Raw genomic sequence first — 27,693 nt, forward strand, 5'->3', positions numbered from 1 at the left:
CGCTGACTCTTGATCAGGAACGGCCACAGCCTCCGGCCATTTCGTGAAGTAATCCATCGCCACCATCACGTAGCGGTTGCCCCTCCGCGAGCGGGGGAAGGACCCTAGCATGTCCACAGCGACCCTGTCCATGGGCGCTCCAACCCGGTACTGCTGCAGTGGCGCTCTACTCTGGCCTGAGGGTCCTTTGCGGGCTACACAGGGATCACACTTCCGGCAAAAGGCTTCCACCTCACGCCTCATGGTGCTCCAATAGAACCCCTCCCGCACCCTATTCAGCGTCTTGTTAATGCTAAAGGCTCAGCACCTCTTCCTGACGGCTTTTCGGCACAACTACTTGCCACTTCTCTCTTCCCGATGCCGGCTCCTTACAACGTCTACAGAACACACCATCACGAAGCGCTAGGCCATCCCCTTGCGACCACAGTCCTCTCAGAGACGGGCCAGCTGCCGCAATCTCCGACCAATCTGGTCTTCGGTTAGCAGCCAGCCAGCCTAAAACCTCACACAACTCAGGGTCCCCTTGCTGCTCGCCTGCCCAGTCCATCGTCACATCCAACCTCAGGGCCATACATCTCTCAGCCTGCTCTCTCCTGCCCGCTGCATCATCATTCGCTTTGGCACGGCTGCGTTGTGCACACTCCTTCTCACATGGCCGCCTGGAGAGCCCGTCAGCATTCGTATGAGAACTTCCTCGCCTGTGCACCACTGAGAAGTTGTATTCTTGCAGCTTTTCCAACCACCTCGCTACTTGTCCCTCCGGTTCTTTGAAAGACATCAGCCATCTGAGAGAGGCATGATCTGTTCGAATGAGGAATTTCACCCCACATAGGTAGTGCCTGAAGTGGTGCACAGACTCCACCACCGCCAGCAGTTCTCTTCGTGTCACACAATAATTGCGTTCTGCTTTAGTGAAGGTTTCGCTGTAATAAGCAATCACCTGCTCGCCTTTTTCGGTGATCTGGGCCAGGACCGCTCCCATAGCATCATTGCTCGCATCCGTGTCCAACACATATTGCTCATCCGGATCTGGGGCAGACAAAACCGGGGACCGACACAGGGCTGCTTTCAGCGCATCAAATGCTTGTTGCTCGTCAGGACCCCATCCAAACTTCACATTGTTACATGTCAGACGGTGCAAAGGTGCAGCCACCGTTGAGAACATTGCGATGAACCGTCGATAATATGACGCCAGGCCTAGGAAGGAGCGGACCTCAGAAGCATTCTTCGGCACCGGCCAGTCCCGAACTGCCGCAACCTTCTTCTCCTCTGTGTCTATCCCCTGACCGCTCACTTTGTGGCCCAGGAAAATTAGTTCCCTCTGCATCATCTTGCACTTCTCTGGGTTCAGCTTCAGCCCCGCCGCCTGGAACTTGGTGAGCGCCAACCGAAGGGCCTGTAAGGCAGTGGTGAAGTCTGGACCATGGACCAGCACGTCATCCAGATAGACCTGCTTGTTCTGTGGTGGGACATCGGCAAGGACTCTCTCCATGAGCCTTTCGAATGTGGCTGGGGCGTTACACAATCCGAAAGGCATGACCGTGAACTGCCACAACCCAGAGCCTGTTGTGAAGGCCGTCTTAGGCCGGTCTTCTGGTGACAGAGGGACCTGCCAATACCCGCTCCTCAAATCAAGCGAGGAGAACCAGGCTGAACCTCTGACCCCATCCAGCGCATCATTAACTCGGGGCAGGGGATACCGGTCCTTCACAGTTATATCATTCAGTGGTCTGAAATCGACACAAAACCGCCACCCTGAATCACCTTTCTTCGACACCATTACCACGGGCGACAACCACGCGCTGCTTGAGGGTTCAATCACCCCAGCTTCCAACATCTCCTCCACACATCGTTCAGCAGCTTCGTGCTTCTTCAGCGGAATGCGCCGTGCTCGCTGGCGAATGGGGTGCCCCGTGCCTGTGTCGATTTCATGCTGCACCAAATGGGTCCTCCCCAGGTCAGTGGGCGACGTGGCAAAGACTGACCGGAACTCATACAGAACATCCCATAAATGTTGCTGTTGTTCTTCTGACATCCCCTCTCTATTTTTATCACGAACCATCTTGATAACTTGCTCCTGGGAAGGTGGTTCTTGTGGGAGACCATGGGTCTCGCCCCCACTCCCTGCTGTATTGTTGATCGCAGGCTCCGTGGACAGGCACGCCAGACGCTCTGGGCCTGATTCTTGTGGCAGGTGTCCTTGTGAATGCATGGTCTCTGCGGGGACAGTTGATGCCTCTGATTGCCCTTCCTCTTGGGCAACCTCCCCATATGTCTCTGCCCTCTCAAATATGCTGGGCGTCTAGACCGCCCCACTTCCTTCATCCCCGCATATCAGGGGTAGTGAGGGACCACCCATGAACGTCACCCTCTTTCGACCCACATCCAACACGGCATTAGCGTCTCGCAAGAAGTCAAACCCCAGCAGGCACTCTTCATGGATATCAGCCACCCACACAGTGTAAGGGAAAGTCTGTTCCCCCAACTGGATGTCAATTTCACAATGACCCAGCATTGCTGCTCTATCTCCAGTCACAGTGATGAGAGGCCGCACTGTAGAGCACCCCTGGAAATTCTCTGGAAACATGTCTGGGCGTACGATTGTCGCAGAAGAACCTGAATCAACAAGTGCACATATAGGCTTCCCATTAATCAGGGACAGCACTCGGGACACCTTGAGCCCTGACTGTGGTTGTACAGAACCCGCCACCCCGACGCAGTTATTCATAGCTGGCGAATACATGGAAGGTGAACGGCCAGGAGCGGAGTGACCTTCCTGACGCCCAGCTTCTCTCCTTCTCTGCGTGTTCTCTCATTAAACATTTGCCTGGCTGTTGACTTATTCATTGGATCACCAAACTGTCTTTCTGTGGCCTCTGCTATAGCTTGTGGGTCAGCCATTTCACTGTCTGAAAGGTCCAACAAAACCCTTCTAGCCGCCCCCTCCAGGGCTGCGGCTAACTGGACCGCCTTCTCCATTTTGTCCCACCCGTTGGCTCCGGCTATCAACTTGAATTGAACCCAATATGTCTCCCAATCAGTAGAGCCATCATATCGCCCAGCCTTAACTCGGTCTCTTCTCTGAGTGGCTGCCGGCGCTGCTGCGGGTATTCGGGGACGAGGAGGCACGAGCTATAGCTGCATTGAAGGCTTGAGCGAGAGCAGTAGTCAGCATTACAGTAGGGTCAGGAAGGGGCCGCTGACCGGAGTGCTGGGGGCTGTCAGGGGGCCTGTTATCACGGCTCATCAAGGGGGTGTCGTAAGCATGCTGAGTCACATTTTCCCCCCCTTCCGCTCCTGTAATCCCGCTCAAGGCGTCTTATTGGTTCAACATTAGGATTTTGTTTCCTTGATCCCTCAGGCTGGGCGAACACACGGTTAATAATAGTAGCCTGTTTATCTTCACCCATAAGGCTATCCTGCTCGTCTTCCAAACTCAGAACCCTCAGCTTTGGACTAGCACCCTCCCAACTAGCTCCAGATGCACGTCTCTGAGCTGCCGGGTTGCTGTTCCATCGCAGCCGCATAGCGTGTCTTCAGCCACTCTCTGAACAGTCTCTTTTCCATTTCGGGTGTGTATGCTGAACTATGATGTTGATAATCAATCGATTCGTCTCCTACTTTCCTCCGTCGTATCTCTGTTCCACCCGAACGTGCCTCCATCTCCGCCGGAGTTATATCCGAGCGCGCTTGACTCACTTTTGCTTCCACAGACGGAGGGGGGGGGGGGTTAGCGCTCCACTCAGCCTTCTTTTCTCCTCCATCGTCGTCGTTTTAGCCACCGTAGATTAGTGGGAAATCCAACACTTCTGACACCAATGGGACGTTTAGCGGGGTAGCTCGACAGACGAGGCGTGGAGACCAGATCCAAGTTGCCAACTCAAACACTGAGCCCAGATTTATTTCCCTGTCAGTCACGTACTGACGTACAGCTAACCCGAGGTTGAGGGCACTGGATTAAAACAAGTAACAGGGTGGCTCGCCCAAGGTAACTGATAGATGCGGGACAGTGTCTCTCAGCCACTTCGTGCACCACCAACAAAACACAACCACCACCTTTGCTTTCCTCCTTTTTCTCCCTCCCCGAACAGAACTTGCAGCCAATCCCCAACCGGTGACACCTCCCTCAATTAAAGCAACAGAACACACATGTACGCGGTACCCCAGCGTTACACTATATAACAAAAAAATATGCCGTCAGTAAAACCCACGTCTGTAATAATTAACTCTGTGTGTGACTTTGGACAAGGCATAGAAACATTCGACCTCAGTCTTCACATGATCGTCCGTCCACATGGAGGCCGAGGAGCAGAAGCTCAGACTGAAGCGGGAGGTGGGGCTGGTCGGAGCGGTGTCCCTCATCGCCGGCACCATGATCGGCTCCGGCATCTTCATGTCCCCGCAGTCGGTGCTGTCCAACATCGGCAGCCCCGGCGCCAGCCTGCTGGTGTGGGCGGCCTGCGGCCTGCTGGCGGCCCTGGGCTCGCTCTGCTACGCCGAGCTGGGCACCGTCATCTGCGAGTCGGGCGGGGATTACATCTACATCTTCCGGACCTCCGGCCCCGTGGCGGCCTTCGTTCTGATCTTCACCTCGGTGCTGTTCGTCAGGCCGGCGAGCGTCGCCGGCATCTCGCTTAGCTTCGCGGAGTACGCGGTGGCGCCCTTCTACGCGGGCTGCACCGCCCCGGTGCCGGTGGTCAAGTGCGTGGCCGCGGTGGCCATCCTGCTGCTCGCCACGGTCAACTGCCTCGACGTCCGCTTCTCCATGTCGGTGCAGGTGTTCTTCCTGATGGCCAAAGTGCTGGGGCTGGCGGTCGTCGTGGTCGGAGGCGCGGTGACGCTCGCCCGCGGACACTCCGGCAACTTCGAGGACTCGTTCGCCGGCACCAACGTGGGCATCGGTCAGATCGGCATCGCCTTCTTCCAGGGGTTGTGGTCCTACGACGGCTGGAACAATCTCAACTACGTGACGGAGGAGCTGAAACGGCCGGAGGTGAGAGATGGTGGGAAGGTGGGACGAGGCGATGAGATGGAGTGGTGGGGGGGGTGGATAGGGATGGGATGGTGGGGTGGGGTGGGGTGGTGGATTGGGATGCTGGGATGGGTTGGTGGGGTGGGGTGGGGTGGGGTGGGATGGTGGGATGGGATGGGATGGTGGGGTGGGGTGGTGGGATGGGATGGGATGGTGGGATGGGCTGGTGGGGGATGGTAATACGGTGCTGAGTACTAAAGTTCAGGACGATGAACTTAAATTCATATACATGGAGAGCCAGACACACTATTAATAAAAATAGCATACTTTTTTTTTTTATATAAAATATTAACAAGTATGGAAAATAGACAGAGAATGGTAATAGAAAAAAGAGTTATAAAAAAGTAAATGAAAATATTATACAAAAATAGAAATAGCACAATAAGGTAATACAACTAATAACAATGGTTTTAATAGTAATAATGTGTGGTTAAAATCGTAATAGTATAATACAAATAATAATAATTAATAATAATAGTAGTATAAAAGTGATTACAAATGCATAAAATTATGATACAATTAGTCATAAAATTATGTTAAAAATTGTAATGAAAATAATACTTCACAACTTCAATGTGAGGGAGCGGGTACGTTTTTTCAGGTGACGGCATTGGCCAGTGTCAATGTCATGTTGCTCCAAATGGGTTTGCTTACAGCCCTTGTCCCTGGCTGCAAAAATGTCCATGAACAGGTCCTGGAGTTCTTCAAGCCATTTCACTTGGTCAGCATCAAGGCCATCGCAGAGGTCTTGGACAGCCTGCACTATCTCGGCAGAGGGTGGTGTGACTGCCTGGTCTGGTGACTGGACAGCTTTCGACGTCCCTGGCATTGACCCTGGCTGGACTGCTGGTGGTGGTCGGACCCAAGTGACAACCCCGGCTTGACCGCTGGTGGTTTGCTGGATCACAGGCAACGCGCCCAGCTGGTGAGGGCTGGACAGGGGCCGAAAGCTGGACCGCTGGTGGTGGCACCGGCTGGACTGCTGGCGGGACCTCCAGGGAGAACGCCTGGCCGGACGATGGAAATGGTAGATCGAGTGTCCGCCAGGGCCTGGAGGATCAAAACATCCTGTAATAATTAAAAAATAAAAATCCTTGCCATGTCGGCACTCCACTGCTGATTGACTGCCCGTCTCCCTCCCTAATCCCGTACATGTGGGTAGAGACTCCCACAAGTGGCGTAGCTGGCAAGATACGGGAGGGACAGGGCACCGAAGGAAAGGCAGCCAGGGGCTAGTCTGCTGGCTGCGGGAGTGCTTGCAGACCTGGAGGACCAGCGGGACATCTTCTGGTGTCAGCTTCTTCTGCTGTCCCCTCTCTGTCCCCTCCCAGAGTGGTGCCGCCACGGACCCACAGACAGCTGCTCAAACGCTTGCGCAGGGGTGCTGGCGCTGGAGGCGACCTGACCACATTCGGCAGGACTGGCCCTTGATGGAGGTTGGACCGGTGACTTGTGTCGCTAGTCCGCCGGGTCCCCAACTGGGGGAGGGACCTACAACATACGGTTAAGAGTACAAGGGGGGAAACATGAGGCTTTACTAGACTCTGGCTGTTCTCAAATGATGCTCCAGCAACACCTGGTTTGTCCCTGGGCTTTGATGGAGGCATCATGGGTGGAGGTTCGGTGTGTGTGCATGGGGATATTCACACGTACACAGGTGCGGCTTGAAATTTGTTACCAGGGAAAAAGCATAAGGTGAAGGCTGTGGTTAGCTCCCGCCTGTTGCACTTCCTGCTTCTGGGTACGGATTGGCCAGGGCTGATTAGGGACAGGTTGTATCGAGTGAGACGTGACACTCAGTCGGGAGAGGATATAACTCAGTTGTTGGTGCCGAAAAGCTCACCATAACATGATCGTGGGGCACTTTGGACAGGATAAAACACGGCAGCGGATAATGATCCGCTTCTATTGGCCGGGAATTTGGACAGATGTGTGGAAATGGTGCGCCGTTTGGGCTGCTTGCCAATAAGTCAGTCTTCGAGCGCCACCAACTGCGCCGTTGAGTCCCCTTCCCATCGTCTAGGCGCCATTCAAAAGGCTCGGTATAGACCTAATCAGGCTGTTAGACTGCAGTGCGCACAGGTATCATTTTGTGTTAGTCCTAGTGGATTATGCAACCCGGTACCCAGAAGCAGTGCCCCTGTGTAGTATTACGGCCAAATGTGTGGCACAGGCGCTGTTTCAGGTCATCTCCCGTGTTGGGATTCCAAAGGAAATCCTGACTGACCTGGGCACTTTCTTTGTGTTGCGTGCACTTCGGGAACTTTACGAGTTATTGGGCGTCTGCTCAATTCGGACCAGCGTTTACCATCCCCAGACCGATAGTCTTGTGGAGCGCTTTAACAAAACACTGAAAAGCATGATTCGGAAGTTTGTTCATGATGATAGCCGTAATTAGGACATGTGGTTGGACCCCCTGTTGTTTGTGGTGTGGGAGGTTCCCCAGGCCTCCACAGGACATTTTCCCTTTGAGCTCGATTTCAGCAGGAGACCCCAGGGCATGCAAGACCTAATTAAGGAAAACTGGGACCTAGCACCAGTAAGAACAAGATACAGTACATTATGGACCTGAGAGCAAAGCAACATGCGCTGGGACAGCAGTGACGGGAGAATTTACTCCAGGACCAGGAACGGCAGTGCCACTTATACAACAGAGGGGCTGACTCAGTCAATTTGCACTGGGAGACAGAGTGTTAGTGTTGCTGCCTACGTCCAGCTCGAAATTACTCGCCAGTGGCAAGGACCCTTTGTGGTCACACGGCGGGTTGGGGAGGTCGATTATGAAGTCGCCCGGTCGGACAGGGGCAGGGTGAAGCAGCTCTATCACCTGAACCTCCTGAAGCAGTGGAAGGAGGCAGCACCATGTCTCTGGCCACCACCATGATCAAGGGGGATGAGTTTGGGCTGGAGGTTCCAACAACGACCAATTCCACCGTGGCCCTTTCCAGTAACCATCTCTGGCCGAGCCAGAGCATGGATATGGCCATGTCACAATGCCAGTTTTCTGACGTCTTCTACCCCCTGCCAGGCTGCACGTCCCTCATAGACCACCATGTGGAGACGACCCCAGGCATGCAAGTACGCTCTCAGCAGGATCGCCGGCCCGAACATAGACACAAAGGGCTGAAACCTGTGAGTTGCACATGCAGCATGTATGGGCAGTACTCAAGTCCCTGAGGCCGGGCGGGGCTCACTGGCAATCCTAAGAAGTGTGCGTTTGGCGGAGGGAGGTACGGTAACTAGGGTACCACTCGGGTGGGGGACTGGTCCGACCCCAGATAGATAAAATGGCCGCGATCATGAACAGTCTGAGACCCAAGACCAAGAAGGAGGTAAAATGGTTCTTAGGGATGGCAGGTTACTACAGAAGGTTTGTTACCAACTTTGCTATACTGACCGTCGTTTGTCTGATCAAAGGGGTGTGCCAGATCCACCACTGGCTGGGCGGTGAACGCTGCCTCCGCCGCTGCGGTCAACGCTGCCTCCACTGCCGAGTATTTGTCCGCCAACATCCTAACATTCACAGAACAACGTAAACACAAGAATAGACAACACATAATAATGCTAGAACCAAAACCTTCAATAACCTAAATGATTAGCTGCACAACCAACTAAAGTTAGTTGTGCTGTGAATGATTGTGCTCAACAGTGCACTGCATCCTGGGCCACCCTGGTAACACCCGCAATGCCATACGCTATCTCATTACAACAACTACAGCAAAATCGTTTAAATAAGTAACTGAGATGTTTTATCTTGTATAAAACATTTTGTAAGTTGGTTTGACAAGTTATTGGAAATAAGTGGTTTTAATAAAACCTTAGACATAGACACAACTTAGACACTTAGGCCAAAAGTTGTTTTTCCACCTCAAATCATTTAAACAGCTAAAACCATGAAGACCATTAAGACAGCAGCTGCGTTAAAAACAACTAAAATCTTGTTTTTATCTTTTAAATTTTACTTGTCAAACAATTTTAAGATGCTGGAAGGTCCTATTTCCCTAATTTCACAGGGGCTAGGCTAGCTGATCCCATCTACGGCCATGCATCCATCCAAAAAAGTAGCCTTTTTAAAGGTGTTTATATAGCAGCTTATTAATCACAAATAAACTTGCTGAAAATATTTTATGCCAGCGGTATTTTAATGGTGACTATATCATTTTTATGGGACTTGAGTATTATCGGTCATATGCTCGTATGCAATGTAAAACAAAAGTATAGCAATACACAATATCATATAATTGCAACAACTTATTATATTACAACATAATCTATGGTCTACATCTCATAAGTAAAGAAACAAAGTCTACTCGAGATGTTTGCGATAAAGAAGTGATCATTAACACAGCTGACAATATAAATACCACAATTGAAAAAAAGACGATTTACAATTGACCAACAAATTGCGATATATATTTACTTCAAATATATGTATGTTAATTTACAGGCAGCTTATGATCAACAATAAGCTGCCTGTAAAATAACATATATATATTTTTAATTAATGTGAATTTCATGGAATATTACACCTCAGACCTAAAAAGTGAATGCAAGTGTCAAGTGGGGTTGAGCTGTTTCTTTATTCAAACACAAACATAGCAAAAAATATATTTATATAATCACTGACTTTACTCTATAAAAAAAGAAGGCTCACCACATTTTCTACCCAAAAGTAATGTCATTCAATGCTGTTTTAACAAAATTCGACAGTACCCTTGACAAATATAGAAGTCATTCTGATGCCATACATCTTTTTTTTAAATCAATAATTAACATACAGTATATGACCAGTCCTCTTGTAGATTCCACTGGTTGTTGTCAGGTTTCAGTCTGTGTGTGTGTGTGTATCTAGCTGCTTCAAGTCACGCAGGATGGACTGTGACCAGCCGGGACTAAACTTGAAGAGGGAAGTAGGGCTTGCCGGGGCCATCTCCTTTATTGCGGGCACCATGATCGGTTCTGGGATTTTTATATCCCCGCAGTCTCTATTGTCTGCCATAGGGAGTCCCGGGGCCAGCCTTGTGATTTGGGCCGCTTGTGGACTGTTGGCCATGCTCTGTGCCCTCTGCTACTGCGAGCTGGGCACCGTCATCCCAGAGTCCGGCGCCGAGTATGTCTACTTCCTACGGTTGTCCAGGAAAGAATTGGCCTTCATGTTTGTCTTCAGCTACATCATGGTCATGCGTCCCGCCAGCGGCACAGGGATTGCGCTGAGCATCGCCGAGTACATTGTGGCCCCCTTCTACTACGGCTGCTCCCCACCGGTGTTGGTGGTGAAGTGCGTGGCTGCCACAGCCATTTTGCTGTTGGCCGTCGTCAACTGTGTTAGCGTCCGTGCGGCCATGGCCATCCAGGTGGTGTGCATGGTGGTCAAGTTGCTGGCCCTAGCTGTGATAATATTCGCAGGCGTCGTGATGCTCTGCGAGGGTCACATCGAGATCTTCTCTGGTTCCTTTGAGGGGACAGATGTTGCAGTCAGCTCCATCGGGATCTCTTTTTACCAGGGACTGTGGTCCTACGATGGATGGAACACTTTGAACTATATTACCGAGGAGCTGAAAAACCCAGAGGTACGCAGTTAATTTTTTACTTTTAATTTCATGACAATGATCAGTTGCTTGAAGTTCAGTTCAGTTCAGTTCAGTTCAGTTTAGTTTATTGTCATTCAAACATGTTAAAAATATGAAGGAACGAAATTCATTACCCAGGTACAGCAGCATACAGAATAAATTAGCATTTGCAATGTAATAGCTAAAAAACATAAATACATTTATTGTGCATAAAAACTAGCCGCATACAGTAGCAGCATTAAAAAGTGCAGTGGACAGACTTTAAGTCAGGGAGTCCATAAGGCTCACAGCCTCTGGGAAGAAGCTGCACTTTAACCTAAGAACTAATGTCGAGGAAGAGCAGCCCGACATAAGAATCCCTCCTTTCCAGATGGGTGAGAGCAGAGTGGACAACAGCTGACACTGCGTCAGACACACAGCAGTTCTTCCTATAAGCATACTGATGGGGGTCCATGTTGATGTTGATAGTGTCCCTTATGTGGGCCAAAACCAATTGTTCAAAGAATTTCCTGATTATCGGAGTGATGGCCACCGGACGTTTTATTCATGCTTCCCACAGATGAGCTTTTAGGCACCGGAACAATAGTGGACATCTTGAGACAAACAGGCACCACAGCTTGGGAGAGTGAGATGTTAAAGATAAAACCCATCTCAAAACCCATCCCGGGATGTTGTCCGGGCCTGCTGCTTTGCGGGGATTGATCCTCCACAGCGGTAGGTCCATCTTGTTGTCTAACGAGCGGACATTAGCCAGAAAGAGCGTTGGAAGAGAGGGTCTGTTGTAGCCTTTAGCCTAGCTAGAAAGCCGGCCCCGCTTGTCTCTCTTCTGTCTTCCTGCACACCGCGTCCTTTTTCCCCTGAGCCGGTGTGTCTTGCTCCTCCGGTCCATTGTCCTCAGGAGCTGCGGTCTGCCCAACACAGCTTTTAACTCTGGTTTGATCACTGGTGGGATCAACGAGTTGAAGAAGTTCAGTTGAACTGTACCTCACATTTAGTAAATATGCCAGTTGCCAGTAGCTGAGAAGGCGCTGCGCTGCTGCGTGCTTCCATGCTATGTCATGATGCGAAAGTGAATGATGAATGAAGGCAAATGAAGGTGAAGCATTTGTAAGTGCTCCTTAATGCTATGACAAAGTTTTGCTGTTTTTCTGGTGGGACGATCCTAATAAAGCCTTGACCACAGCATTCTTCTTCAGATTTGTTTAGGGTAAATCACTGAATAGGTGCTGTGCACTAAAAAATGGTTTTTGAGCTGTGAACTGAAATACAGTATGTGGCTGCTCTCTTCATTAATCCTGGTCATAATATCAACGTTTCTTAACAAATACTGTATGATCAATTTGTGCATGGTGCAGGAATGGATACTCCATGCTGCTTCTACTGTTTTGTTCCCAATCACACTGGAACCATGACACGGCCCTTTTCCGGTAGGTTTGTGACGTCCAAAGTGACACACCAGAAAAAAAAGAAATGCATACTACTATCCCGGCAATGGGAAAGGCATCAATCGCCTGTTAATTAACGCGTTTACCTGCATTAAAAATCCCGGGTATACCCGCTAATTTTATTGTAAAACAGCATTCAATTTACTGAAAAATTATCTTTATGTTTTCATTTCACCCTAATTTAGTTCTCGGGGATACATTGAGGGATGAACCCGCATTTTCAATGATGCCGAGATCACATTAGGCAGAAAAGAATATATGAGAACAAACCCCAGAGCAGATGGACAGCATGTCTCTACAATGGCTCCTCTCCTGAGTGTGTGTCCTGGGCCCAATTACCTAGACTCAGGACAGGTGTGATTGCTTAAATCATACCATCCCTATATCCTACTACGCCCCCCCCACCCCCCAAGCAGAGAAATAAAAAAGAAAGGCCTCTAGACTCCGACGCAGTGTAACCATACCTAAAATAATAAAACACTGGACACCAAAAGAGGGTTCCCCGAAACAGCACGGTCCACTGGTGACCCTCCCCCAGGGTGACGATGCAGACTCCCCTCCTCCCTTCCGTAGCGTAGGGCTTCGACCTGCTGTGTTAACTGGTGGAGGTGTAGCCGGGTTTGCTGTTGCAGGGGCTGCTTGGAGGGATGGCCTGGCTGCTGGATTATTCTGGTGGTGGCTGCTGAGCGGAGGAGCTAGCTGCAGACGGTTACCCATTGTGGTTGCTACTGGGGCCGCCTGTTGACCCGCTGGTGGCTCCAGGGCGTCTTCGGCCTACCCATCTGTGTCCCTTCCCTGTGCCCTGAAACTGCCACTGTTGCAGTTTCAAGGCCCTCTGGCACAGAGACACAGACAATGGGGTTGAGAAAACACAAGTTTATTGTGGAGAGGGGGCTTGATAAAACAAGCCCTGGAGCAGATGGACAGCATGTCATGACAAGGGGTCCTCTCCTGAGTGTTTGTGGGGATAGAGGTTTTACCTGTTTCTCGTTAGACCAACCAACGAGCAACAGATGAACAGCCACACCGATCCTGGGCCTAATTACCTAGACCCAGGACAGGTGTGGCTGCTCAAACCATACCATTCCCCACACCACAGAGCACTTTGTAAAGGAACATATACCAGTGTTGATCTCGTCTCCCAAAGAGAGGGGGCCAGCCCACTTTTTCATAGAGTACAATGATGGGTACTGTAGGCATCACTAGTTATAAAAAAGAGCAGAGTCATATATAGTGTCTAAGGGCTTTGGGGTGGTAGCAGCAGCATGTCTATATATTTTATCACCATAATCCTAGACAGAAAGTAATACAGTTTCTACAATTCATTTTCTATTAAACATGGGAAAGCATGCTCTATTTCGATAAAGAAAGCCAAATTTCGGCCACAGCTTTTCAAACAGTTTATCAAGATGAATTTTAAACGTGAGTTTATCATCGATCCAGATGCCTAAATATTTAAAGTGTGGGACTCAATAGCTATACAAATAACATGTGCTATACAAATAAACTTTCCTTGCCTTGCCTAGCTCTATCGAGTAAAATGGTAATTTGAAATTTGCTATTATTGACTTCCTTAGCTCTTATGTATAGGATCTATTTAGATTTTTGAGCATTTAACACAAGTTTGAGATCAATAAGTGCCTCTTGAAAAACATTAAAAGAAAATTGCAGATTGTCAATAGCCAATTGTATGGCGTTAGCCCAACAATATACGATAGTGTCATCTGCGTACAGATGGACACTATAGGTATGCAAAGACTGGACAATATCATTGATATAAATTGTGAAAAGGACCCGTCCTAAAATCGACCCTTGAGGGACGCCTTTTGTTATCGATAAAAATGCAGATTGAACATTACCTATTTTCACGCACTGCTGTCGATCAGAGAGGTTGTTTTGGAACCATATAAGGTGGTACTTTGACTTACGATTTTAATTCTTTCCGTGACAGAGCTCGTAATTCAATCTGCTTGTATAGCAAATCAGTTTTCCCCATTGAAATTAATTGAAATGCCATTAATCCGTTCCAGCCCCCAAAAAAACACCCACATTTTTTTTTGTTGCGTGTTTTTAAATAAGAAAAATGTATTTATAAATAACAAATATTGTATAAAAACATAATAAAACATAATAAAAGAGAATGTGTAGATCATTTTTGCCTTCTCGCAGATGATACCCTCTGTCACGCTGTCTCCTGCGAGCTGCTTCTCCGTCAACCACACCAACAGCAGATTCTCCATCTATTCATGGACGGCGGTCCGCAGCTTAGACATTATTTTAACACCCTTGGCTGGCGTAATACCCTTTATGCTGCTTCTGCTTCAGTATGGTACATATCGTAGAAGTACTACGCTCGTACTGCCTCGCCAATTCCATCACACGCACACCTCGCTCATGTTTTTCTATGATTTTGAGCTTTAAGTCAATGGACATCATCCGCTTCTTCTTCTCAGCACTTACTTTTTTCGGACCCATGGTTCGGAAAAAAAAAATTGGCAAAATAACTGCACAAAAAGCACAAATTGCGAGCACAAAACACAAAAGAGATGCTTCCACGGTCAGGTAACCACACGAAGTGAAGGAGTGAGATGTGCGATGCTGGCCGCATCCCTCGCCACGCCAAAATTAAAGATATTGTAGAGATGGTGCTGTGGTTAGCCCTGAAACCAGATTGGTTAGGGCTCAGTGCAGAATACCTAGCTAGAAAAGTCTTGAGTTGATTGATTCAAGTATTTTAGACATACAGGACAATTTAGAGATGGGAAGATAGTTATTAAGATCACTAATAAATTGAAAATATGTGTTATATATTCTGAAATCATCATGAAGAGAGCTGGAGAAAGAAAGGGTCCAGAGTGTCTTCTCCAGTTGCTTTCTTGGAGTCAACGGCAAGAAGTTCTCCAGAAACTGCCTTAGGAGTGAGAAGGCACATGGCACTGTGGTACAGTGCTTGTACTGCTTCGTCACAGCAAGAAGGTTCTGGGTTCAATACCCGCCTGAGGCACAGCTGGCACTGCGCTCCGGTGGGTTATCTTCAGATAAGGGGGCTTTCTGTGTTGAGTTTGCATGTTCTCCCCTTGCTCACATGGGTCTCCCCCAACATTAAAAAAGGACCCCAATTATAACGATTATATTATATTATATTATAACACTTTCCTGTCCCTGACCACGACATGGATTCATATCTGGAATTGGTCTACGGGTGCTGACGTAGTGAAGGCTGGCTGCCCCCTGGAGGAAGAACGGCTGGGGTGGGAGATACGTAGAGGCTGAATTTCTCCAGCTACCACTCCCTGCATGTGTTTGTGGTCATCACCACTCCCTGCTTGCGCGTGTTGAGCGCAGTTGCATCTGTGAGATGAATAATAAATGATTCTTCAGACATACATTTGTGGATTACTCATTGATTTAACCGATCCCGTGCTCTCATTTTCAAATAGGTGACCAGCTGCAGCAAAATGTTTGTTAATAGCTGTGCATAATTCCTTGCGATCACATATTTCACACTGACCAAAATTAACATGTGTGGGCAGGGAAATTGCATTTTTATTCTTAGTTGAATTCACTACCTTCCAGAATTTGGCTAGATTTTAATCACAACTAAATATTGCATTTAAATATTAATCAAATTTAGCTTTCCTCACTGACAATGTCAATTTATTTCTTAAATGCTTAAAACCAAGCTAATGGGAAGGTTCTCCAGATGTTCTCGCTCGGACCCAAGCCTTATTCTTTAATTTGAATGAGGACGATAGTTCAGAGGTCAACCAAGGACTAGACCTATCTTTAGTTCTTTGCTTTTTGAATGTGGCATGTTTTGTAATCACTGAGTTGAAGGTATTTTGATAAAATGATCCAGCGCTAGACCAACATCCGATATTTCTAATGTATTTGAAGTATCACCGTGAAAAAGATCATGTTAGAAGGCCTGCTCATTAAAATGTCTAAAATGTCTCGCGGTTAAACCTTTTTGAAATGCATTTAGGCTATGTGGCAATGGTCACTTATTCCAAGGTCAAAGACACCAGAAGCAATAATGTTATCACTCCGATTGGATAAGATCAGTTTAATTAAAGTTGACTGAGAAATGTTTTTTTAGATTCGGCGTGATAGGGTCGGTAATCAGTTGGGTTAGGTTGAGATTACCACATAACCCTCTCCAATAGTCAGACACATTGGTCAGCCAATTGAGATTAAAATCACCCAAGACTATTATCTCCATATTACTATATTGAGAGATGAAATCTGCCAATTTTTCAATGGCGACAGATTCAGCAGAGGGATGGATTATTGCATATCTGTCTACTCTTAACAAATGATATCTATTTAAAGGAATCTCAGAATCACTGATATTTTTCTTTAGCCAAGTTTCAGTCAGCACCAATAAATCAGAGTTCGTATGAGAAACCAGAATCTTGAGATGATCCAGTTTTTGATGTTGAAGCAGACTTCTAATATTCAGATGAATTAGACCTTTTCTATTTTTACAAGTACATGGATCAGGGATAAGGAAGCTGGTTTGGACTCATATGTATGCAATAAGGGAGAAGTGGTATGGGACTGTAGGGGAACCATAATTAGATTTGAAGTAGATATAGTACATTTTGAATGTTGAATATAAGCTCTAACAATGGACCTAACTGGAATGGTTTTATAGTTTGTGGTGGAAGGCATACCAGTTCTGTTCAGTAGAGCTGAGTGGGCTATTGCATCTTCACAAGCACACACACACACCAAATTATATTACAAAACATAAGGTCTTTAACAAAAGTTGTGAGATATTTGAATATTAAATCCTTGTGGTTGGAAATCTTTCCTATTTTCCATTCCATACTCCATTCCATAGGAGTAGGGGATGGAGGCGGTGACTGTATATAGTGTATATAGTGTATGCATGTGTGGGACTCGCTTTTTATTGTGCGTCATTTGAATTTGGCATCTGGGCTATACTGCTCATCACTTCATGTTTGCTGTACCCGGAGGTGTACAGCAAACACCTCTTAGTGAGCTCCAACCACTTTGTGAGCTCAAAATATAGGAGTGATAAGCTCAAATTCCACCACTGGATAGAAGAGCAGGGGAGGTGGAGGCAGCAAAGCATGTAGAGCAGGAGGGACTGGCTGCTTAAATATGGCAGCCCATTATGGGCATGGAAGCGCACCAAGTTGTCTGACAGAAAGCTACACTTCATTTTGCATTTAACAGTTTTGATTCACAAACAATATGACTACCGATTTTAATACAAAATACCATATACTTTGTAAAATCTTTTGACTATTTTTTTACAATTTCTCATACTTTCACCATATAAAGCGCATAATTGGTATTAGTGCAATAGAAAAATAAAACACTTTGCGTGGTTCAAAAGTCACAAGGCAAGTTAGTTTATATTGCAGATTTCATACACAATTGCAATTCAAAGTGCTTTACATAAGGCATAAATGACAGGTGCTACATAAACATATCTAAACTTTACTTGCTTACAATCTAAAAACGCTACCAAAAACGAATACAACAGTATATGATGAATCAAACTGAATATTGGCGACTCAACACATTTATTTGCATTCCCTGCCCTTTACTTGCCTAAGAGGTGTGTCATTTGAGACACATCAGGCGCTTGTACTGATTTCATTTCCCTTGTTAACACTTGCACTTTTATAACATTTTTTTTTTCAGATTTGACCTGTTTTTCAACAGTATTTTGAAGCACAGACACGCCCACCTTCCCACTCCCACTTCTTCAGGCATAAGCCAGGGGGTGAAAGTTAACAAGTTTAACAAGTGAATGGTCTTTGGGACAACTTCACAGATCCTATATAGTTTGCAAATCAAATACAGTATATACAAGGGTTACAGTTGTAAATGTAATTGTTTATGTAAGTCATTTGGAAGGCGGTTTATGGTTCACTGAAACTCTGAAATCATTTTAGAGTGGATAAGATGAGGCTATAAGGAATTCTTACTACATGCTGTTAAAACAATGCTGGATCATTTAATCATAATCCTAATCATGAGTGTGGCAGCTCCGCCTGCCACACGCCGCCCAAGTGCCGTTTTCAGGGCCCTCCCAGACACAGGTGATGGGGTTGAAAAGTGCAAGTTTTATTGTAGATAGTGGACAGTATGTGTGCTTCAACCACACCCCCCCCCCACACCACAATAAGTTAAGTTCACCTTGGGGTTAATATTAACTCCAGGCACTTCAAACCATATGATGCTGTCAATGATCTGTCATCTGCTTGATCCTTTGTTCATTTCATGTCAGTGGCACTCACAATTTCTCATTCCTTTCTGCACACGGATCGTGGATTGTTTTTTGCCATTGGCCTCCTGTTGTCCGTCTATATTCTGGTGACGGACGTCCTATCTTACCATGGCTGTCAAAGAATCAGAGGGACTGAAAATTAGGCGGGAAATGGGTTTGCTTGGCAGCATAGCCCTATTGGCAGGAACAATGATCGGTTCTGGCATATTTATGTCTCCGCAATTCGTGCTGTTCTATGTTGGGAGTCCCGGGGCAAGCCTGGTGGTCTGGGCTCTCTCCGGCCTGTTGGCTATGCTGGCAGCGCTCTGCTATGCCGAGGTCGGAACCATCATATCAGAATCCGGCGGGGATTTCATCTACATACTACGGATTTACGGCCCGACTCCTGCTTTCTTTGCCGCGTTCACATTCGTCCTTGTCGTTAGGCCCGCGGCCATCGCAGCCATTTCTCTCAGTTTTGCAAAGTACGCCATATCGCCCTTCTTTCCGGACTGCGCCCCTCCGCCGCCCATCCTGAAGTTTGCCGCTGTGGTGGCGATACTGCTCATCTTCATGGTCAACATTCTAAACGTTCGCCTCGCCATAAGAATTCAAGTGGTCTTCTTTGTCGCCAAAGTGTTGGGGTTGGTTGTCATTGTCATCGGAGGAATCGCGCACTTCGCGGAATCCAGTGGTGTCATGGTGGACAATCTGAATGTTGACAACTCATTCGAAGGCAGCCGGTTGAGCTTGAGCATTATAGGAATGGCTTTCTATCAATGCCTCTGGTCCTTTGCCGGCTGGTACAACTTGAACCTTGTGACCGAAGAGATGAAGAGACCAGAGGTGAGAGTAGGCTATATTGAACCACAGATGAATTGTGTGTGTGTGTGTGTGTGTGTGTGTGTGTGTGTGTGTGTGTGTGTGTGTGTGTGTGTCTATGTGTGTGTGTTTTCGTCTATGGCTTCAATTGAATAAAGGATAGAGCTGTCAGGGTTAATATTTAAGTAATTTCAACATTTGAAGTGATACATGAGCATATGTTCTGTCCAATTGGTGGGTGTGACTCTGTGTGTGTCGCATAGTTGTCAAGGTATTGCTGTTTTTCTGTTATCTCCTGGCCAGGTGAATCTTCCAAGGGCGGTGCTGATAGCCATCCCCATGGTGACGGTGTTGTACCTCCTGGTAAACATCAGCTACCTGGTGGTGTTGACGCCCAAGGAGATGATGTCCTCTAGTGCAGTAGCTGTCACCTGGGGGTAAGGTGTATTTATGTGCTAATAAATTTGAATTTCATGAAACAATTTGAATCAGGAATCAAAGTAAAAAGTACAGTGGGACCTCGACTTACGACTGCATCTACTTACGACTAATCCAAGATACGAGTAGCAGTTGGCGCGTCGGCAGCCAGTCAGCAGTCAGTCAGCAGTCAGTCAGCAGTCAGTGAGCAGCCAGTCAGCAGTCAGTCAGCAGTCAGTCAGCAGTCAGTCAGTCAGCAGGCGACCTACATCGTGTGTGCACGTAGTTGGTGGCTTATCGATATTCTTTTCTTATTTACTGTGTTTGTGCTGTGTATTTTGTTGATTTTCACCCTTCATGATGAGTCCTAAGAAGAAGGATGATGGGAAAAAGAAAAAGGCAATGACTCCCATTGAAACTAAGAAGGAAATCATAGAAAAATATGAGCGTGGTGTATATGGGAAAAATTGCTTCGACATACGACTGTTTTAACATATGACCGTTCTTATAGAACAAATTACAGTCGTTAGTCGAGGTACCACTGTACTCATAAATCCGTAATGGATTAACCATTGCAATGATAATTGTTGAGATAAAAGTGTTCAGCCAACTTGTGATTTAGGCTCAAACTTAGGGGTTAACTTATAGGTTACTTAAAAAAATATACAGTATGTTTGTACAGTATACAGCATAAATTGTATGTATTTGCTTTAAGATGTTGTCAATTAAGAAAGTTAAGATAATGTCCCCTACAGTTGGAACTACGTTAGAAAAAATAATGCAAAATTATTGGGTATTTATTTCCAACAGGAATAAAGTGCTCGGAAGCTGGGGTTGGGTCATGTCTGTGGCCGCAGCATTATCTGCTTTCGGTTCACTAAATGGGACATTTTTCAGCGGTGGCCGGGTGTGCTTTGTGGCCGCAAGGGAAGGACACATGGTGAGAATATTATTATTATTATAATTGTTATTATTATTTTGATGATTATTATTATTATTATTATTATTATTATTATTATTATTATTGTTGTTGTTGTTATTAATAATAATAATAATAATAATAATAATAATAATAATAATAATAATGTTAGTAGTAGTAGTAGTAGTAGTAGTAGTAGTAGTAGTAGTAGTAGTATCATTGTTAGGGTTATCGTTATTATATTCAGTTTCAGTCCTCTTCTCTAAAGCTTACTTCACACCGAATCCGTAATCACATCCAACAGTCAGATCCTCCCCTTTGTGGCCGCCGCATAAACTGTGTCTGGCTTCTGCGTCATTCGATTCGGTGTGAAGCAGGCTTCACCTTATTGACCGCACCCACAAGTTTGGAAGCACATTCAAAATAGCCGCCAGTATCTCAATCAGCTCCTCATTTTCACAGACAGGTCCTTGGTTTTTAAATCTAGCGCTATGCTTTGGTTTTATTTTTTTTCTTATATTTCTTATATTTCTTATATATATTAAGTTCTTGTGAATGTTGTTTTAAGTGTTTTCCCTTCAGCTTTTAATTGCAGTCATTACCTTTTTAACATGCTGAAGTAGATCCTATTTACAACGGCAAATGCCACTGCTCCTCCCGGGTTTGGGACAAATGACTCTGGTCAAAACCTTTTAGAGGTATTTGAATGTTGTAAGGTCTCATCAAATGAAAAAAAACCAATAACACAGAATCCAAACAGAATCAAGAAGGTTCCTACAACTTTGCAGTCAGGTCTAAGGCAGCGGTCTTAGCAGTATATTTCGTACAGGTGGAGTAGAAGGATACTAATAGTACTAAAACTTTTTTTGTTTGACCTTTAACTAATAGCCAGATATCCTGGCCATGGCCCACGTCCATAGACTGACACCATCGCCAGCTCTGATTTTTACCACAATCATCTCCCTTGTGGTGCTGATACCTGGGGACTTCCAGAGCATTGTCAACTTCTTCAGGTATTCCGACTCTTGAATCTTGAGTCTTAAGAAATATAGAAATATAAAGTAAATAGCATCAGTGTTTGTTGATGTTCTTATTTCCGTTTGAATTCCTTCTAATCAAACTAATAAAACTATTGTTTATATACAGTATATATATATATATATATATATATATATATATATATATATATATATATACAGTATATATAATTATTATTATTATTTTATCTATTATATATATCTGTTTTATAAATAGTGGAAAACTCTTATAGTGATCACGGCTGTCAGGGTCAAATTGATCACTATAAGAAGATGATTATTATAACCAAATACGTTTTCTTTTTCCTTATTTCTCATGCAGATTGCCATCTAATGGTATCAATGGCTCTGCTGAGCCTGACACGGGAAAATACATTGATGGAAAATTAAAACACGCTGTTTGTATTTGTTTTTTTAAGCAGGAGAAATGGGAAACACGGCTGCTCAGCGGAGGGTTGCGCACTGTTCTACATCTGCCTGTTTTACGAATAATCAGTCTTAAATACATTTTAAACTCAAAATAACTGTCGGAGACGATTTAAAATGTTTAATGAAAATGTAAAATTGTAAGGAAATCAGAACTATAGCAACAGCAAGCCCTGGCGTAGCTGCAGACGTGTTACCGCAAGACAAAGTATCATGGGAGTAAAGTTTTGTTTTTTTCCATATGTTGTCATGTATGAAAAGACCCAAAATGAACACCATAACCGGTCTAATTCATTACTATAAGCAAATTATTTAAACAGCATTTGTATAGGAATGATTCTGTCCTAAGCTTTTTCATCCATATAAGCGCTTTTATTTCACTGCATATATGTATGAACGTATGTACGTATATGTATGTATAATCTGTATATGTATAATCTGTTGAACTTGTATTTGAACTTGATATAAATATAATATACATATACATAAATATTATCTATGAGGCATGAACTCCACACCTCTGAAGGTTTCCTGTGGTATCTGGCACCAAGACGTTAGCAGCAGATCCTTTAAGTTTTAGGTTGTGAGGTGGTTCCCCCATGGATCGGGCTTGTTGTTCCAGCACATCCCACAGATGCTGGATCTGATTGAGAACCAGGGAATCTGGAGGCCAAGTCAACACCTTGAACTCTTTGTCATGATCCTCAAAGCATTCCTGAACAGTTTTTGTAGTGTGGCAAGGTGCATAATCCTGCTGAAAGAGGCCACTGCCATCAGGGAATACTGTTGCCATGATGGGGTGTACTTGGTCTACAACAATGTTTAGGTAGGTGCTACGTGTCAAAGTAACATCCACATGAATGCCAGGACCCAAGGTTTCCCAGCAGAACATTACCCAGAGCATCACACTGCCTACGCCGGCTTGCCTTCTTCCCATAGTGCATCCTGGTGCCACCTCCTTACCAGGGTAAATGACAAACATGCACCTGGTCATCCACATGATGGAGAAGAAAACATAGTTCATCAGACCAGACCACTTTCTTCCATTGCTCCATGGTCCAGTTCTGATGCTCACGTGCCCATTGTAGGAACTTTCGGCGGTGGACAGGGGTCAGCATGGGCACTCTGACCAGTCTGTGGCTACGCAGCCCCATACGCAGCAAGCTGTGATGCACTGTGTGTTCTGACACCTTTCTATCATAGCAGCATTAACTTTTCAGCAATTTGTGCTACAGTAGCTCTTCTGTGGGATCGGACCAGACGGGCTAGACTTCACTCTCCACACGCATCAATGACCCTGTCGTCAGTTCATCGGTTGTCCTTCCTTGGACCACTTTTGGTAGGTACTAACCACTGCATACTGAGAACACTCCACAAGACCTGCAGTTTTTGAGATGCTCTGACCCAGTCGTCTCGACATCACAATTTGGCTCTTGTCAGAGCCAAAGTGGTGCAGCTCCTTACGCTTGCCCATTTTTCCGGCTTCCAACACATCAACTTCAACAACTGACTGTTCAGTTGCTGCCTAATATATCCCACCTTGTATCCCATATATATATATATATATATATATATATATATATATATATATATATATATATATATATATATATATATATATATATATTATTATTATTATTATTATTATTATTATTATTATTATTTTTTTTTATTTATGTTCTATTGTGTTTTGGCCACTGTGTGTCCTGTAGATCCACTCTCCTTTTTCTGTTAAGAATTATATGTTTGGTTTTTATCTGACATCGGTCTTTGCATTTACTTTTAGTTTCACGGCTTGGTTTTTCTATGCCATCACGATTTCCGGACTGCTGTACCTCAAGATAAAGAAACCCGATCTCCCAAGGCCATACAAGGTAAGAAACGCACTTGTTACACATTTCATACAGTACATTTCATTTATATTAAATGTTTCTAGAACTACTGTGTTAACGTCTAAAGCTTGATTCACACCGAATCCGACACTCAGATGAACGCTGGGTGTCCTGCACCGGATTTTCGCATCATAAAATATGTCAGATCTTGTTTGTTACAGTACAACAGAGTGTAGTTTTAAAGTCTCCCCGTGTGTCTAAGGGGGAGACTTTCTCAGTCACTCACTTATCCCCGCCCGCCTGCCGAGCCTGACCCATTCGCTGGACGTTTTCAGGTGCCCAACCTGTGGGCGGTAATGGTGCCTGCGAAGTCTGAACAAAATATGCACATTTCACTTATATAAAAAGACATTCATTCATAGTGAATATACTAATGTAATAAGGTCATTATTTTGTATACGGAAGTCATTTTTCCCAATTCCATTAAAGACTGGACTGATGTCACTTACAGTAGTCCTGTCGAAAAAAAACTTTTCGCAAGAGTTGGACATTTTTTAACGTATCCTGGGGCCTCAATCGGACACGGGAGTTGAGTGCAGAGCGTCATACGGAGAGCGACTCTCCATAGCAATGAACGGACTTTCCATTTGTTCTTGTCGTTTGTCTGATTAGGTGTGAAGTTGTTTAAGTGTTTGTAGTGAGACTACAAATTAATTAATAGGAGCACAAAATGTTTTCCAATTTTAACTACACGACATCTAAACTGTCAAAGTGCTGTCTGATCTTGGAAATTTTGTAACTAAATAACAACTTATTACAACCTACTATAATTATAACTTCAACATTTTCTTGTGTTTTGCCAGAGGAATCTAATTCTAATCTTATTCTAATATTGGACATTTCACAGCTTTATTTTATTGTACAGCTTAATTTTATTCATTAAACGCCAAAATCGGCTTTAAAAAATACATTTGCAGAGAGATGCATTTACATAAAAAAAAAAAAATTCTATCACCCTGTGTTTTCTTATTATCAGTTTGGTCACCTCTTCACATAGCTTCATTTTTTACATTATAAGTTTAGTTTGTCAGTTATTGATCCCATCGATATATATACACTCACAAAAAGTTAGGGATATTCGGCTTTCGGGTGAAATTTCAGGATGAACCTAAAATGCACTATAACCTTTACAGGTGAACTTAATTTGACCTTCTCTTAACTTTTGAATGCACATGTCCAACTGTTCAATGTTTCAGTACTTTTTGTACAGCTTGCTGTTCTCTAACAAGGAGCTGAACGGCAAAATTCACTACAGGTGTTTGAGTCACGAATCGACCAATACATTTCCTGGTACAATTAGAATTGGAATTTAAACAGTCCCCTTCATCATGCTGTTCACATTTTGACATCATGAGACCAAGACGACACCAAACAATTGATCAACAGTACCTCGCCATTGCGAGGCTTCAAACAGGATGTTGTCAGAGGGAAGTGGCCACTGAGTTTAGAGTGTCACAGAGTGTCATCAGCAGGTTGCAACAGAGATACAGAGACTGGAAGAGTCACAGAAAGGCATAGAAGTGGACGTCCTTTGGCCACATCACACACTGATGAGCGCTTCATTGTGAACAGTGCCCTGCGGAACCGGATGATGATGCCACTCAACTCCAGGCACATTTAAGGGAGGTGAGAGGCACCCAAGTGTCACCTCAGACCATTCAAAACCGTTTCCATCAGTGTGGTCTGCTTGCTAGACGACCTGCAAGGGTACCTGACCACACCACCAGGCACAGGCATCATCGTCTTGCACGGGCCAGGGAGCATTTACACTGGACGAGGGACCAGTGGCCTCAGTGCTGTTCTCTGATGAAAGTCCATTCACGTTGAGCAGAAATGATGGCCGCCAGCGATGTTGGAGACGTCAAGGAGAGCGCTATGCATCAGCCACTGTTGTCACCAGATAAGCCTTTGGTGGTGGTGGTGTTACAGTGTGGGCAGGTGTGTCTAGTCAATACAGAACTACCCTACACTTTGTGAATGGTACAGTGACAAGCCCATACTACCTGAATAACATCATTAATCCAGTCATTGTGCCCCTGCATGAACAACACAGGCCTCATTTCATCCTCATGGACGACAATGCTCCAGCTCATGGAGGTGGCATCATTAGGGAACGGCTGCCCGAGACTGGGGCACCTCAAATGGAGTGGCCTGCACTTTCTCCAGACCTGAATCCCATAGAAAACCTATGGGATCAGCTGAGTCGCCGTGTAGAGGCTCGTAACTCTGTACCCCAGAACCTCAATGACCTGAGGGCCGCCCTTCAAGAAGAGTGGGGGGCCAGGCCTCAGCAGACAATAAGTCGACTTGTGAACAGCATGAGACGTGGTTGTCAAGCTGTACTTGATGCTCAAGGCCACATGACAAGTTATTGAGACATTGACATTTTTTGTTGTGGTGAACCCACCACTGTTGTTGGCTTTTGTTTCAATCAATTGTTTGAGATGAGGAAATCACCATTGCATGCTTCTGCTTAAATGCCCTACTTTCATAATATATTATCACTCTAGCGTAAACTTTTTACATTTTCCATCAATTTCACCCGAAAGCCAAATATCCCTAACTTTTTGTGTGTAGTGTGTGTGTGTGTGTGTGTGTGTGTATATATATATATATATATATATATATATATATATACACACACCAAACCCCAGAAGTGTGAGTGCAGCTACCAGCGCACGCCAAAAGCTACCGTAATAGTGGTAATATAGGCACATGTAAAAAAAACAGTGTAATGTTATTATAATGTAACAGCTCCGGTTCTGCATTGCACAATAACAGTAATAAATGCTATCCCCTCATCTCATACACATTTCATTGCTCTCTCTACAGGTTCCCATTGTAATTCCCATCCTGGTCCTCATTGCAGCAGTGTTCCTTGTGCTGGCCCCCATCATAGACAATCCACAAATAGAATATCTCTACGTTACTTTATTCATCTTCAGCGGGGTTTTAGTGTATGTGCCCTTTATTCATTTCAAACTCTGTCCTGGCGTGTTGAAGAGATTCACTGTATTCCTGCAACTCTTCTTAGAGGTCGCCCCGGCGGACAAAAACCTTTGATATGGGACTTTGGGGGTTAGGTACACATACGTATTATGAAGGGAAAATGATTTCACACATGGTGTTGACCAGTGGCTCACAATTTTTGAGTCTTCAGTGAAAATCCACAGGTGTACCAATGTTTAAAATGTTTGAAAAAATGGCCTGTCACTGAATGCAAAATACATGGCAATATATTTTAATCAGTTACAGAAATCCACCATCACCAAAAGCTCATCTGAATTATTTTAGATGTATTACTCTTGGTTTAGTGGCATCACTGAAATGAAGCCACAGGTAACTCCAAAGGTGTTGTGTTTCTTTGCAACACAATTATGTGCACCATATGTAGTCCTCAATAAATTTAGAGTCATACATTGAAGGCATTGATCAAGTTTTTCAACAAAATTCTCATGAGGGAGATGAGACAAGTACCGATATATACCTGTCATATCAGAACTTCTGTAGTTTTTTGTGTAGTTGTGTCTTTATTTGTGTTTATAAAGTTATTATTATTATTATTATTATTATTATTATTATTTCATGGATAATTATTTTAATTTCCATGTTTTTCATTATTTATTTTATGACAAAATAATGATATTGTACCACTATTATTATTATTATTATTATTATTATTATTGTTATTATTATTAATAATGATAATAGTAAAAATACCTTAACAAAACATTATTGGTACATTAATATTAAGGATAATAATTCATAATCTTAATATTCACGCTTACTCCCTGGTTAATAACTTGGTGTGTAAATGCTTGTTAAATAATATTTTAATATTATCTTATATTATCTTTGTTCAGTATTTTGTGAATTGTTTTTTTAA

The 27,693-nt window shown here is 44.8% G+C and overlaps 1 protein-coding gene across 1 annotated transcript; it reads left to right on the forward strand.

Annotated features, from left to right (window-relative positions):
- Nucleotides 1–4,372: 4,372 nt before the first annotated feature.
- Nucleotides 4,373–26,870, forward strand: LOC307238922 (uncharacterized protein; the record flags this gene model as incomplete). Its single annotated transcript, XM_080012076.1, has 12 exons — nucleotides 4,373–4,993; nucleotides 5,724–5,825; nucleotides 5,942–6,059; nucleotides 6,714–6,773; nucleotides 7,875–8,164; nucleotides 10,015–10,602; nucleotides 18,418–19,140; nucleotides 19,420–19,553; nucleotides 20,344–20,473; nucleotides 21,341–21,465; nucleotides 23,702–23,789; nucleotides 26,640–26,870. 12 exons carry the CDS (start codon nucleotides 4,373–4,375, stop codon nucleotides 26,868–26,870), a joined length of 3,210 nt encoding a protein of 1,069 aa, XP_079868202.1.
- Between the last annotated feature and the right edge of the window lie 823 nt (nucleotides 26,871–27,693).

This window comes from Zeus faber (genome assembly GCF_960531495.2).
Source record: "Zeus faber genome assembly, chromosome: 13".
In the NCBI taxonomy this organism is placed as follows: domain Eukaryota; kingdom Metazoa; phylum Chordata; class Actinopteri; order Zeiformes; family Zeidae; genus Zeus; species Zeus faber.